The 13,381-nt window shown below is 55.0% G+C and overlaps 2 protein-coding genes across 5 annotated transcripts; one reads left to right on the top strand and one right to left on the bottom strand.

The window, feature by feature from the left end:
* Positions 1–1,636: 1,636 nt before the first annotated feature.
* On the top strand, positions 1,637–5,681 carry Cdk5 (cyclin dependent kinase 5). Its single transcript, XM_008847217.2, has 12 exons — positions 1,637–1,781; positions 2,342–2,430; positions 2,520–2,587; positions 2,691–2,751; positions 2,850–2,906; positions 3,836–3,931; positions 4,077–4,151; positions 4,302–4,398; positions 4,574–4,643; positions 5,037–5,097; positions 5,180–5,260; positions 5,400–5,681. Exons 1-12 carry the CDS (start codon positions 1,745–1,747, stop codon positions 5,484–5,486), a joined length of 879 nt encoding a protein of 292 aa, XP_008845439.1. The 5' UTR covers positions 1,637–1,744; the 3' UTR covers positions 5,487–5,681.
* Positions 5,682–7,330: 1,649 nt separating this feature from the next.
* Positions 7,331–12,210, bottom strand: Asic3 (acid sensing ion channel subunit 3). 4 transcript variants are annotated; one of them, XM_008847216.2, is made up of 11 exons: positions 11,111–11,647; positions 9,555–9,705; positions 9,200–9,327; positions 8,865–9,060; positions 8,718–8,774; positions 8,468–8,615; positions 8,115–8,206; positions 7,957–8,036; positions 7,788–7,859; positions 7,617–7,675; positions 7,331–7,488 (listed from the first exon to the last, which is right to left on the bottom strand). In XM_008847216.2, exons 1-11 carry the CDS (start codon positions 11,645–11,647, stop codon positions 7,410–7,412), a joined length of 1,599 nt encoding a protein of 532 aa, XP_008845438.1. In that variant the 3' UTR covers positions 7,331–7,409. The 4 variants fall into 4 exon arrangements, with proteins under 4 accessions (XP_008845438.1, XP_029426355.1, XP_029426356.1 ...); XM_029570495.1 differs by lacking the exons at positions 7,331–7,488; positions 7,788–7,859 and having other exon boundaries at positions 7,593–7,752; positions 11,111–12,210; XM_029570496.1 differs by lacking the exons at positions 7,331–7,488; positions 7,788–7,859 and having other exon boundaries at positions 7,623–7,755; positions 7,899–8,036; positions 11,111–12,210.
* Positions 12,211–13,381: the final 1,171 nt, after the last annotated feature.

The following is a 13,381-nucleotide window of genomic DNA, read 5'->3' as shown; positions in this document are numbered from 1 at the left end:
GGCCCCGGCGCAGCGAGCTGCGCGCCGGACCTGGGAGCGGGGACTCCGTGGGCGGGGGCGCGCTCCCAGGCACAGCCCGACATCGCCCGCCCGGCGCGGCGCCCCTGAGATTCCAACCCCAGGCCGGACTCGGCCCGGCCCGGGCGCCGCCCCTGCCCCGGGCTTCCCCTCTGGCGACGCGGAGGCCCCGGGGACGCAGTCTCCTGGCTCTATTATGGCACCCCTGGGCGGAAAAGGAGCCAGTTCACCCTGGGGACCCAGCGTGCCGAGGATGGCCGGGAAATCCAGGCGGTGGAAGTTGAAATAGAACCGCACTGGAGTTAAGACTCGCTCGCATCGCCTGCGCCCCAATAACCGCGGGGCCTCCAAGAAGCCCCCGTATTTGCCTGAACGGAGAGGGGTGATAGCATCCCTTTCCCTTCGCTGATGCAGAACCACACTCGGTGAGGACCCCTCGCTGTCATTAACTGTCTCCACACTGAATGGACCCCTATATTTCCAAGACCCTTGTGTGTAATCTTGTTTTCCCAACTAAATTATAAGTTCTTTCAGATCAGGAATATACTTCTAGTCTTTAGCCTGCCACGTGGGTGAATTACGGCATTGTTTATGCAAAAGCACCAAGATTTAAGTGACTTAATTAACAAAATGGTCAGCACCTACTCTCTGGTTCCTCGCTGAGGAATGCTGTTTGGGGCCGTTTTGGCCCGGTTCACAGCCCTCAAGAATGCAATCACGAGACAATTAGAGAGCAGCGCAAGAAAATCTATAATCACCTCCTTTATGGGGTGAGGTAAAGGCTGCTGCAAGTGTAGCATGTCTGTGGTCTTGTCTGTGGAGGGGAGTAACTGACCTGCCAGTCCTCGCGGGCCACACCCTGGCTGACTCCAGTGGGCCGGCTAGGGGGTGGGGGGAACACTCAGGCCCCAGCCACCTGGCCTCGACAGGCCACAGTGGAGCCGCGGGAGTCCAGTGGGCCTCGAGGCCGTAACATGGGCCCAGCAGAAAGGGGTCGCTGGCGTGTGTCCCTGCACGCAGAGCCAACCACTAATGGGGGCACACCTGTCTCGCTGCCCAGACCTGTGGTCAGCTGGTCCCTGTGAGGTCATCAGCAGTAGGACACGCTCAGAATCATTCCCCAGGCAGTCCCGGGGTCCCCGGGTGGCCCTAGAGAGAGGTGGCAACTAGTGATGGAGGGGGAGGTATCGGGAGGTCGCGGGAAACTCAATGCATCCCAGCAGCTCCGAGCCAGGCCCACAGTGCCCCGAGATCTAGGCCGCCAGCAGCAAACTTGGAGCACAGCGCGCCGCACCCCCACGCTCGCTGCATTCTGGAACGCGTAGTCCCGGGGAGCCCTTTTCAGGAGGGCTGTGAACACAGAAAAAGAATAATAACAAGAGCGGGGCACACTGGGAGCCTCCGAGCCAAGGCGGAGACGCCCAAAGAGCGGATACGCGATGCTTCCTGGGACTTGAAGTCCCGGGTTTGCCTCCCGCGGTGGAAACGAGTCCTTGGAGTTGATCGCTGCAGAGAGCCTGAGCCACAGCCTGCTGGACTTTGTAGTCCTTGTGACGGCCCACCACGGAAATTCCCGGGTAACCTGGCCACCCTAGGACTACAAGTCCCAGAAGCCTGTGGTAGGGAGCAGGGTGGGCGGGGCTGAAGCTGGGGGTGCCTCCTCCTCTGCAACGCCGGGACGGAGTCTTAGAACCGAGGGCCCGTAGGGGTCCCCGCGGCCGCTGCGATGCAGAAATACGAGAAACTGGAGAAGATTGGGGAAGGTAATGGAACCACGCGGTTGTCCTGCAAGGTCTTCTGAAGACCCTTCTTTACAGTCCTGGCACCCCTACGGTTAGCTATACCTGCAGGCTCCGACCTCAGCACTGGCGAAAGCCCTGGCTTGCTGAGCTCAAAACTCGGTGCAGACACAATCGCCCCTACGTTAGCATTTGCTGCATACCTTTCCCCAGAGCCTTAGCAGTTTCTGAAGACCCGATGTCCCAATTGCGGCACTTCCTGCATTTCCCACCCCTTGCCTCAGCATCACTTGCAAACCTCACCTGGAGCCCCTGCTTCAATTCATTGCTTACTTCCAACCTTAACATTTCCGCAGGCCTTTGTTCCTCTCCTAGACGCCTCCTCACTTATTCTAGTCTCTCCCAGAGCTTATGGCAGACCCCTCCCTGCTGCTGGAGCCTTGAGCCTTTTCAGGCATCTTCGTGCGCCTTGGCATCCTGACTCACAAAGTTGCTCCACACCTGGCCTTCATTGTGAAAGCTTCCCTCACATACTCAGACGCTGCAAAGGATCCTTTTCCTCACCCCTGACCTCTTTCCCCTAGGCACCTATGGAACTGTGTTCAAGGCCAAAAACCGGGAAACCCACGAGATTGTGGCTCTGAAGCGTGTGAGGCTGGATGATGATGATGAGGTAGGACGGGGTGTGGGGGGCTGGGGCAGGTTAAGGGCTCACCGGGGTGGGCTGTGACTACTGTCCCCCTGGCTCCCTTCCATATGTAGGGTGTGCCAAGTTCAGCCCTCCGGGAGATCTGCCTACTCAAGGAATTGAAGCACAAGAACATTGTCAGGTGGGGCCTGTTGGAGGAGGTAGAACCTCTCATTGGACTTGGCTGGTTATTGGGCTGTTAGGGGCCAACTTGGGGACCTGGCTGAGCCTTTCCTTTTCCCTAGGCTTCATGATGTCCTGCATAGTGACAAGAAGCTGACATTGGTTTTTGAGTTCTGTGATCAGGTAAAGAGGGGCTTGGGGGAGGGCAGTAACCATGGGAGAGTATAGGAGCCCAGGCTGAGGTTAAACTCTATACTCTTCTCACTCTCGTCCCTGTTTAGGACCTGAAGAAGTATTTTGACAGCTGCAATGGTGACCTGGACCCTGAGATTGTGAAGGTGAGGGGAGGCATGCCCTGGGGAGGCTGGGGTGTGCCTACATGTAGTGTCAGCATTCCTTGGGTGCCAGAGGAACCCTGTCTCTATCCTGCAGGGGTCTCCAATCTTGCCAAACATCTTTATGTGGTCTCCTTTGCACGGTATCTGTGTCAATGATGTCATTTGCACTTGAAAGACGAGACACATAGAGAAATATGGATTCAGCAGATACCAGCCCTGCATAGTGGCACACACCTCTAACCCTAACAAAAAGCTGAAGCAGGAGTATCTCTACTTCAAGGCCAGTCTGAGCTACATAGCAGGGCCTTGTCTTAAATATCAAAACAAAGCAAACAGAGAAACCAAATACTGAAGGTTTTGCTGTACACCAGGGACTTTCTAGACCTAAGGCCAAGTGCCTTGGCCCAGGTTTCAGGGAAAATAGGTCTTGAGTAATACAGTTGCATTGTATTTGTATTGATAGTCACACAGACATGCTCAAGTGCAGCTTGGTAGGGAGGACCAGCTTGGGCTGGGAATGGAGGAAGGCCCAGTAGCCAATAAAGTTTAGAAGGTGAGGAGTGAGGCTGACTTGTTTACTGTTGTACCTTTACTGTCTAGCACCCTGTGAAGCACATTCTCAAAAGTAACTGGATAGATGCCAGAGAGATGGTTCAGCAGCTTAGAAATGCTTGTTGCTTTTGGACCTGATGCCCTCTTATGGCCTCCTTAGGCACCCATACACAGGTGGCATCCATTCATACACACACACACACACACACACACACACACACATGCATAAATGAAAATAACTAAATGGCAACTGGATGGACTGCTAGATTTCTTGGTATAAGTTGGATGGGCACAGCAGAGGGAACAAGACCCACTGCCTGGCCCAGCCTCGCTCACACATACTGGGTCTGACTCCTTCCTTCCTGCCCCTCCCCCAGTCATTCCTCTTCCAGCTGCTGAAAGGCCTGGGATTCTGTCATAGCCGAAATGTGCTGCACAGGGACCTGAAGCCCCAGAACCTGCTCATAAACAGGGTACTGCTCTGGGAACAGGGCAAGAATGTAAAAGCTGGGGCCAGGGCTGGGGGGACTGAGAGGGCCAGGATTGGGGAGGGAAACTGGAGCCTGACTCAAACCATTTAAAAGTCCTGCATGTCACCTTGTTCTCATCTCCCCTCAGAATGGGGAGTTGAAATTGGCTGATTTCGGCTTGGCTCGAGCCTTCGGTATTCCAGTGCGCTGTTACTCAGCTGAGGTGAGCCTGGGAGGTGGGATATGAGGTTGAAGAGAGGGAGCCCCTATTAGCATCTCTCAGCCCTTACTGTAGAACCCTCTCCGAGCCTCTTTGTGGAACCTCTTCCCAGCTGTCTAAGTGGGGGGTCCCTGTGGGTGGGGTCTTCTCCAGGTGGTCACGCTGTGGTACCGCCCTCCGGATGTCCTCTTTGGGGCCAAGCTGTACTCCACGTCCATCGACATGTGGTCAGCCGGCTGCATCTTTGCAGGTGACACACTTGGGGCTCTGCAGTGGCACTTTCTTTCCCAATTGGGTTGATGGATAGGGTCTGGAGGATCTCCTGTGAGGGAAGGGAGAGGGCCGCTGGGGCTGGGACTGGAACGTACAGGGGGTGCTTCAGAGTGAGGGGTCCTTCACGCTGTTTTTTGTCCCCCTCTTCCCAGAGCTGGCTAATGCGGGGCGGCCTCTCTTCCCTGGCAATGATGTAGATGACCAGCTGAAGAGGATCTTCCGATATCCTTCAAGTGCCCTTGGCTGTCTCTCCTTCGCCCACTGTCTCTAACCTCTCTCCAGAAGGAGAGTGGCCAAAGCTTGTCCCCTCCTATTGTCCCTGCACAGGTGCATGCTGTGGAGAGGTGTGACCTGTAGGCAAGGAGGGTGCATCTGATGAGGCAGCTAGAGGATGTACCCGTAGGCCGTAGGATGGAGGAGCAGGGGTTCTGGAAGAAGGGGTTGAATTTCCTCAGTCCACTGTAAATACCACACAGGTGGGGTTCATCTCAGGCTGGGCTAGGGGATAGAGTAAGATGGGGTGAGAGGAGGGTGGGCAAGGGTGAGGCATCCTCCCCCTGCCCCTGAGGTACAGGCGCAGCCCTCCCCGTGAGTAACCCTTGACCCCATGGACACACTGCTAGGGACGCCGACTGAGGAGCAGTGGCCTGCCATGACCAAGCTGCCAGACTATAAGGTGCGAGTGGCTGTGGGAGGTCTTTTCTTTCCCAACCCCATACTCCATACCTCTGGCCTGATTCCCTGTTCCTCCTCTGCAGCCCTACCCCATGTACCCAGCCACGACATCCCTGGTGAATGTCGTACCGAAGCTCAACGCCACAGGAAGAGACCTGCTGCAGGTAGGTGCTCAGGGGTGGGGCATTTGCCCAGAGTTGGAAATTTGGGGATCGCGTTGCTTGTCCCGAAGAACAAGGTGAGGGTGGGTGCTGAGCTGCTGCCCTGGGCTGAGCCTGCCTCTGACTTTCCTCCCACCTGCAGAACCTCCTGAAGTGTAACCCTGTGCAGCGCATCTCAGCAGAGGAGGCATTGCAACACCCCTACTTCTCTGATTTCTGTCCTCCCTAGGCCTTGGAACCCTTGGTGACCAGGCTGGGGCCTGGCCTATTTAAGCCCCCCTCCAGGGAGGGGTGGAAAAGTGGGGTGTGGGATGCTGAGCACCAGCTGTGCTGGGCCCAGCCAGGGTGGAGGCACCCTGGCCCACTGGACTTCACTCCCCTCCATGGACTTTATTTAATTTCATAAATTGGCTCCTTTCCCACAGTCTGTTGATGTGGTAGTGGGGTGGCTCTGGAGGGTGGCTGGGGACTCTGCTTCTCTGTGTCCTAAGACCAGGGGCAGGAAGCCATGATCTCTAACTTTTTGGCTGGGGTCATGGCAGCCCTGTCTCCATACACGTTTATATGGTCCTGCACACCTTTCCCCTCTGCCTAGAAGGACCAGACACAGTCCCGTGGTAGGAGGCTGCTGGCCCATGAATGCAAAGTTAAACTTCCACCAGAAAGAGGAGACAGGGCCAGGCCTCTTTTGGGGTCTCTCCACATCCCATGTGGACCCTTCCAACTCCATCTGCTCATACTCAGAGTTGTAGGCTAGGGCAGGAGAGATCCAGTGCTGTGGTTTATAGGAATACCCTTCCCAGTTCCTGTTTGCCAGTTTTCCAAAGGTCGAAGTGCATTGGAAGAGGGAAATTGCAGCTGAGGTAGAGGCTCAGTGGTGCCCTCTTGGCAGGAAGGGGAAGAGAGGGCTCCCCCAGTCCCACTATGTCACACAGGCTGTCAGCTCCTGTGTAGAGGTTGGTAAGGCAAAGACTGTCCAATAGTGTGCTACCCTCAGTCCTGAATGAGAAAAGGGATCATGACCTTTGAAGGCAGGATACCAGTTTGTGTTCTTGCAAGTGGAGTGACCCCTCTGGTGTCCCAATGTCACCTCCTCCTCCTTGCTGAGCTTCCGGTTAGAGCCTTATTCCAGCTATTCTCTGTTGATACAGTGAGTACCTATTGGCCATATCCTCTCTGTGCCATCACACCTGAGCTCTGGGTTTGGGGGAGACCTGCCTTCCTTCTTAGATATTGGTAGGAGCTGGGCCTGGTGCTAAAGGCCTGTAACCAAAGCTACCAAAGAGGCTGTGATTCAAGGTACTCGAGGCTGAGGCAGGAAAACTGCAAGGCGAGTATAGGCTGCACAGAGTTCAGGGTCTGTCTGGGAACTTAATATGATCTTAGTTCCGAATACAAAAATATAAAGAGGGTTGAGAGCCAAACATGGTGGTATATGCCTGTAATCATCTCAGCATTTGGGAGGTGGAGGCAGCAGATTAAGGCTTCAAGATCACCCTTAGCTATGTAGTTCAAAGCCAGCCTGAGGTACACGAGACCCTGTCTCAAAACAACAAAAGTAGCACTGGAAAGATGGGTCAGCGGTTAAGAGCCCTGGCTATAGAGAACCCAGGTTTGGTTCCCAGCACCCACATGGCAGCTCACAACCACCTGTAACTCCAGTTCCAGGGGATCTGATGCCCTCTTCTGACCTCCGTAGGCATTGCACAACATGGGTACACTTACATATGTGCGGGCAATATACCCATACACATAAAATAATAAAATTATTAAACAATAACAAAAAAGTGTTGGGAATGTAGCTCAGTGCTAAAACACTTGCGTAGCAAGACTCTTCCAGGCCCTGGAGTTTAATCTCCATTGCTCAAGAAAAAGAAAAGAAAGGGAGTCAGATAAACTTGTTAACACTAAGGTAACTGATAGCTTCCTACAATCATCTTCCCCAAGGGGTTTGTGAGGCCTAAGTGAGCCCAGCCCCAGGTGGACAATGACTGACAGAAAGGACTTCCTGTATTGGTTCTGCTAGTGTCAGACCTGTAAGAGAAACACTGAGGCAGATGCACTACAGCTTTATTAGAGTGAAGACAGGAAAGAGGCATATGCTGGACATACAGGATTTCATGGTGCGGCCCTGAGGTCACAGATAGCAGGTCTAGAGCCTTGTGACAAGGTAACAGGTGCGGTGGGAGGCAGAGAGAGTCTTGGTGACAGCACAAGGATGGGTGGGAGGCCTGGTGGGACAAGCCACAGCATTGGGGCAAGACCCCTTCACCTATTCTGCCCTCTTGGACCTGAACCTCACCTTTTGGACCTGCCCTCCCCCTCCTCCCTTGACCATAGGGGGCACATTTAATGGTACCTGGGGCCCAGGCTGTGGTGGGGAATGTGCGTTCCATGGCTGTTCAGCCCTTCCTGAAGCTGTGGGAGGAGGAAGGGTCAGGTGGGGACTGGCCAAGATGACTGCACATTGCTACTGGGCTTGGGCTGGGCCTATACTACTAGAGGTGGGAGAGGAAAAGAGGGTTGTTACCAGAGAGCTGCCAGAGCGCCTTTGGGAGCTCCTTCGGTTCCAAAAATACCCTAGGACTTTGTCATGGAAAACCTGGGGGGCAAGCAACAGGGGTAGATGGCCAGCACCCACCTTCTCCCTTGACACTACTATTCTGATCTCCCATCCCCTGGTTGAGGGCCTTTCCCACCTCACAGAGGTAGTCGAGGATCTCGAGGATGGTAAGCAGGCTGGCTCCAATGAACAGTCCCATCTGGCCCCCAATGTCGCCTGTGGAGGCAGAGTACTGTTAGCTCACAGCTATCTGCCCTGCCCACCACTCCACAGACTGGGGCGCTCCGCACATACCCAGCAGTTCTGACACTTCATAGGCCTTCTTCTGCTGCACCGCCTCATAGTTGAGGGCCTCAAAGAAGATGTCGAGGACCAGTACGTTCTCCCTGGAGAAAAGCCCAAACTGTTTGCAGGCCACCACCTGGTGCCAGCAGGAAGTAGGTATGGGTACCACAAGCTACTTTCAAGAGCTTTGGGCTGTTCCCATCCCTCAAGTCGGAAAGTTTAAGCAATTTGTCCACATCCCAGACCCCGTGACAGTGTAGAGATGAGTCTAGCCTGGGCTGTGTGCATAAGAACTCCGACCCTCGGGGCTTGAGCACAGTGCCCACCCGCATCTCCATAGCTATCCCCAGGGCTGCGCTCACGCTATGTAGGCTTCACTGCGGTTGTATTTCCGGGCCAGGTAGCTAGCTGCGGCGCGGCTGGGGATCCGCACCATGGAGAGCTCCTTGGCATAGCGGGTCGTGGCGCATGGATTGGGGCAGGCACACCTGTCCTTCCGCAGCATGGCGTCTGCAGGCCACAGAGATGGCGATCAGGGCCACCTGGTCAGCAGGATTGGGGGTCAAGGACAGGCTGGATGGGGATGGGGAGGCGGAAGAGGCCCGCCCTTACCCAGAGCTGGGCTGGCGCAGTCCTTGTATTGCTGGGGGCTGCACACTGATGCGCTACCTGAGGTGGGAAAATGAGACCCGTTGGGAGCCGAAATGCCCCCTAGGGTATCCCCATCCCCTCTGCCCCTAACAGACCCCAGTCCCTTACCAGGCATATGCATCATTCGACAGCCGCACTTCCGGGCCACATAGCGGGTCTCACAGGCCAGGCGACACCCTATTAAACTATAAGGAGGGCTGGGGTTGGAGCTAGGGGAACCCAGGGGGTCAGAGGGCTCAGGATCAAAGTCGGGGTCCACAGATGCAGTATTGCAGTCGCCCCAGGGCGGTGGCAGGAAGTTCAGCTGTGGAGGGACAAGGTTAAGGAGGCTCTGGAGTAACAAAGGTTTCTGGGGGGGGGGCCCGGGCAGGCAGAGACCCTGTGCTTGGGGTCTGAGGGTCTTCTGGGCAGGGTAGGAGGTACAGGCAGGAGAGCAAACGTACTTGCTGCTGCTGGCAGGACACAAAAGTCTGGTGGCCGGGGGCTGCCCCAAAGCCCAGCTGGTCGATGGCAGGGGGCTCCTCCTGGCTGTGAATCTGCGCTCGGATCCCCACCTCAAACGGGGTCTCTTCTGCAGGGAGGGGCCTTTAAGGCCCCAGACACCCCCGCCCCCAGGGCAGACTCCCTTGGCAGCCCTTCTACCCAAGATTGGGAGGAGTCAAAAGACATGCTTCAGGACCCTTTGCTAGCACTCCCCCCCTCCTTCCATGGTCTCTGCACCCTTTCTGCAACCCTAGCATCCCACACCCTCATCCCCCCTCACAGGCACAAGCCCCCAGCCTTGCCTGTGCCCCTCACCCATGTCTCTCCACACCGGCAGATACTCTTCCTGCTGCACATCCAACATGACTTCTAAGCCGTTGCCAGCACCGCCCTTTGGAGTGGTGAGCAACTCTGCCCCACGGGCACCAGAGTTGAATGTGTAGCACTGCCCCATCCGAGTGAAGGTCTGGAGACAGTCAGAGTGAGAGCCCTTATCTCAAACAAGTCCTTGGCATGGGCCCAATCCTCTTCTTGCGCCCCACTTTGATTTTTAATTTATTTTTAAAATATTTTATTTACTGTTTTTGTTCTATGTGTATGCGTGTATTGCCTACATGTAGGTAAGTGCACCCGTGTTGTGCAATGCCCGCGGATTTCAGAAGAGGCTGTCAGATCCCCTGGGACTGGAGTTACGGACAGCTGTTAGCTGCCATGTGGGTGCTGGGATTCAAACCTGGGTCTTCTGCAAGGACAGTCAGTGTTCTTAACCACTGAACCATCTCTCCAGCCCCGTGTTTTTATTTTATTTTTTAAAATAAGTAATTTTTTAAAATTTTACTTTTTAAATAGGCCCGCCTGGAATTCACTATGTAGCTGAGGATGACCTTGAACTCCTGATCCTCCTACTTCAGCCTCCCAAGTGCTGAGATTACAGCATGAACAATAATATTCAGTGACAAGTTATTTTTCTCAGTTTTGAAGGCCAGAAGTCCAAGATCAACATGGGGAAGGATTTTTTCCCTCCTGGACATATTACCCAAGCACCTAAGGGTGATCTAGGTGAGTAGGTCTAGGTGACCTAGTTGAATTTCTACCCTGCCTAGAACTCACTACCTATACCAGGCTGGCCTTGATCTCAGAGACCCACCTGCCTCTGCTGGGATCAAAGGTATGCGTCACCTCACCCAGCTTGTTTTTTTGTTTTTTTTTTTCTGAGGCAGAATCTTATGTAGTCCAGGCTGGCCTTGAACTCCTGAACCTCCTGCCTCCAGAATGCTGAAATCACAAACGTGTTACCATATCCACTTACGTTTGGGACTTTTTGTTTGGGTCTCAGGTACCCCAAGCCAATCTTCCCACCCACCTTGCAGGAACTCTGAAGTTCATATCTTAATGCCCTCAACCCCACATGTAGATATGTGAAATGGGGAAACCTCCTTCCTCAATCCAGCTCTTCTGCCTCTCACCAAAGTCCCAGGCACAGACTCCAGGGGTAATTGTGGTGAAAGGAAATGGGCCTATTGCCCTCTTTTGGAATGGCAATAAGACTCTGAGGGGCAAAGGAAATCAAGTCCTCTCCTTGCAGACAGGGGTCTTCTGCCCCAGAATATTCCCAAGGCATCCCTCTGCACCCTAGGAGCAGTGTCCCCACCAGCCAGCTCTTGGCCCTGCAGCCAGCCCAGGTCAGTGCCTGTGCATAGCCATCTTTAGAGAGCCCCTAGAAACAGCTTCCTGGGCTGGATAGAATGGCTTGGTGGACAGAGAACCTGTGGCTGCAGGAAAGAAGGGATGCCCATGCAGAGGGCATTCCCTGACTTTGGGGGAGTTTGGGCTGGCAAGGCTAAAGACTAGTCGTAGGACAGCCAGCTCACCACAGTGAAGTTCTCAGGCCCACAGGGCTGGCCACGGTAGCGACAGTCCAGAAGCATGTCCTCAAGGGAGTGGCCAGCTCGGGTGTAGAGCTGCGCCATGTCGAAGGTGGGACTGGGCATGAAGCCAGGTGGTGTGGGGTTCCGGCCCAGGGCACGAAGGTAGGCAGCGTGCTCAGCGGGGTCCAGGCCCAGCAGTGCCATCCCAGCCCAGTGCAGGTCATTGGGTGTGAGGCGTGAGCGGCGTAGTGGGTTGATGTTGCACAAAGTAACAGCCGGGAAGATGAGCTGGTGACTCTCTCGCTCCTCCAGGGTGGTCTCATGATGAAACTCCCCATAGTAGCGCACACGCTCAGCCACCTGGTAGAGGAATGCAGCCAGCGACAGGAGCACAGCTGTGGCCCACAGCCCGCGGCGCAGGGTTGGGCCTCCGGGGCCAAAGACATGGCCCAGACCGTGCATCGTGCAGCTGTTGGCGAACACTTGGATATCTGAGGCCTGCCGCCTTGGGGCCTCCTCCAGCCCCGAGGGGGGCTTCATGGCTGGAGCCCGGGAAGGGGCAACTGACTGAGTATAGGGCTTAGGAGGAGTGACAGAGGGTGGTTTGTAGGGCTAACGGGTTGAGATGGGATTCAGGAGGTTCGGTAAGGACTGAGGAGGAAAGAAGCGAAGAAGAGGGGAGAGAAGAGAGAGGGGAGCTAAGTCTGAGAGGTGGGGGGAGTACTGGCCTGACAGGACTGAATCAAGAAGCGGTCCAGCTCTGCCTTCCCCAGCACAGGCGTTGACTCCGAGGGCCTGGGGCGGCACAGCAACTAGGTAGGGCGCGGCAGCAGTGGCAGACAGGGGCCGCAGAGCAGTGCTGAGCTGAAGCTGCTGCAGAGGATTGGGTTTCAGCAGTGAGGGGGGTTGAGGGGCCAGCAGAGTAGTCTAGGGGGTGGAGGAAGTCCCTGGAGCCCCAGGCTGAGCCATTAGTGCAGCATGGGGGGGATCATTGCTGTTAGAGACCACAGGCGCCAGGAGGAAACCGCAGCAGTCCTGATTAGGGCTTGAAGGGAACCCAGACATATTGGGGTTGGGGTTGCCATTGGGGTCCTCTAGGCACCCGGTTGCAACCCTCTGTGTCAGAACTGAGGGTCAGCTGCTGACTCTTGGCCCAGATCCTCTCCTGCTTTCTCATGAACCCCACCTGACATCATTTGTTCTTTCAGAGAGTGGACTTGGCTCTTGACCAAAATGGCGAGTGGTGGGAGGCTTGGCATTGGCAGATCTCTTTTGCCTTGCCCCTAGCATCTCAGCGACACTGGCATCCCAGGGCCTTCTTCAGGTCCTATATCCAGGGGCCTTCTGAGCTCTGAGTGTCTTCCTCTCCCCGAGGACCCAGAGCCCACCTCCTCCTCATCCTCAGGCCCTCCTGTCAGCAAGGCTGACCTCAACCACAACGATTGCAGACTCTCCTGCTCCACCCCAGGTATCCAGAGCACCCTGTGATATTACATTTTCCTCTCACTGAACACATTCTAGGGACCATCATGATCTCCAGTACCTGGAAAGCTCCCTCAAAGTGGTCCCATTCCACTATGTGTGGGTACCGTTTCATAATCACATCTCTGGTGACCACTGGGGGAGGGTCCAGGCTTTTTCATATCAATGTTGCTATCAATACGACACAGAGAAACTTCCAGAAGTAGAATCTCAGGGTCAAGAGGCCCCTGCTTTCATCATTTGATAGATGTTACCAAATACCCCACCCCAGGAGCTGTTATGCCATTTTACCTCCCATTAGGGAGTATGCTTGATTCCCACGGGGCTCTTCTAAAGGATGTAACCCCCTACCTACCCCTGAACCAGCTCTACATGTCCTCTGGAAGGCAGAGCCAGCAGTGATGTGAGCAGAGTGGAGATATGTCCCATGATGCATAGGGGAAGATAAGGGGTGTGTGGGTGACTCCCAGTGGAGCTGTCCACAAGGCCAGTGCTAGCTGGCACTGGCATGAGCTGAAGAGGCTGGCAGCCTGAGAGCTCCTGCACAGGGCACTGCCACACCTGGTCCCTGTCACCATCATGCCCTGGCTGAACGAGCTCTCATCTATCCCTACGTATCTGGGAGTTGGGTGAAACTTCCCTGTATGCCCAAGAAGAATCAGGCATATCCATTAATTCACAGAAACTTTCTTAAAATTGTTACTATGTATTTATTTATGGGGGGGGATGCCACAGAGCTCATGTGGAGATAGAGAATAACTTTCTGGAAACTAGTTCTTGCCTTTCGCATGA

This window comes from Nannospalax galili, unplaced genomic scaffold, assembly GCF_000622305.1.
Source record: "Nannospalax galili isolate Female #2095 unplaced genomic scaffold, S.galili_v1.0 scaffold302, whole genome shotgun sequence".
NCBI lineage: Eukaryota > Metazoa > Chordata > Mammalia > Rodentia > Spalacidae > Nannospalax > Nannospalax galili.
Note: the sequence above shows the minus strand (reverse complement) of the source record. Positions and strands in the feature narration are given on the sequence as shown.

What these genes read in the sequence shown, in the direction of transcription:
- Cdk5 (XM_008847217.2), top strand. Translation starts at nt 1,745, where the DNA reads ATGCAGAAATACGAGAAACTGGAGAAGATTGGGGAAG. An exon ending in AGAACCTGCTCATAAACAGG is followed by an intron (nt 3,932 to 4,076) that starts GTACTGCTCTGG and finishes ATCTCCCCTCAG; the next exon opens with AATGGGGAGTTGAAATTGGC. An exon ending in CAGCTGAAGAGGATCTTCCG is followed by an intron (nt 4,644 to 5,036) that starts ATATCCTTCAAG and finishes CCCCATGGACAC; the next exon opens with ACTGCTAGGGACGCCGACTG.
- Asic3 (XM_008847216.2), bottom strand. Translation starts at nt 11,647, where the DNA reads ATGAAGCCCCCCTCGGGGCTGGAGGAGGCCCCAAGGCGGCAGGCCTCA. An exon ending in TGTCCTGCCAGCAGCAGCAA is followed by an intron (nt 9,061 to 9,199) that starts GTACGTTTGCTC and finishes GTCCCTCCACAG; the next exon opens with CTGAACTTCCTGCCACCGCC. An exon ending in TGAAGTGTCAGAACTGCTGG is followed by an intron (nt 8,037 to 8,114) that starts GTATGTGCGGAG and finishes CTGCCTCCACAG; the next exon opens with GCGACATTGGGGGCCAGATG.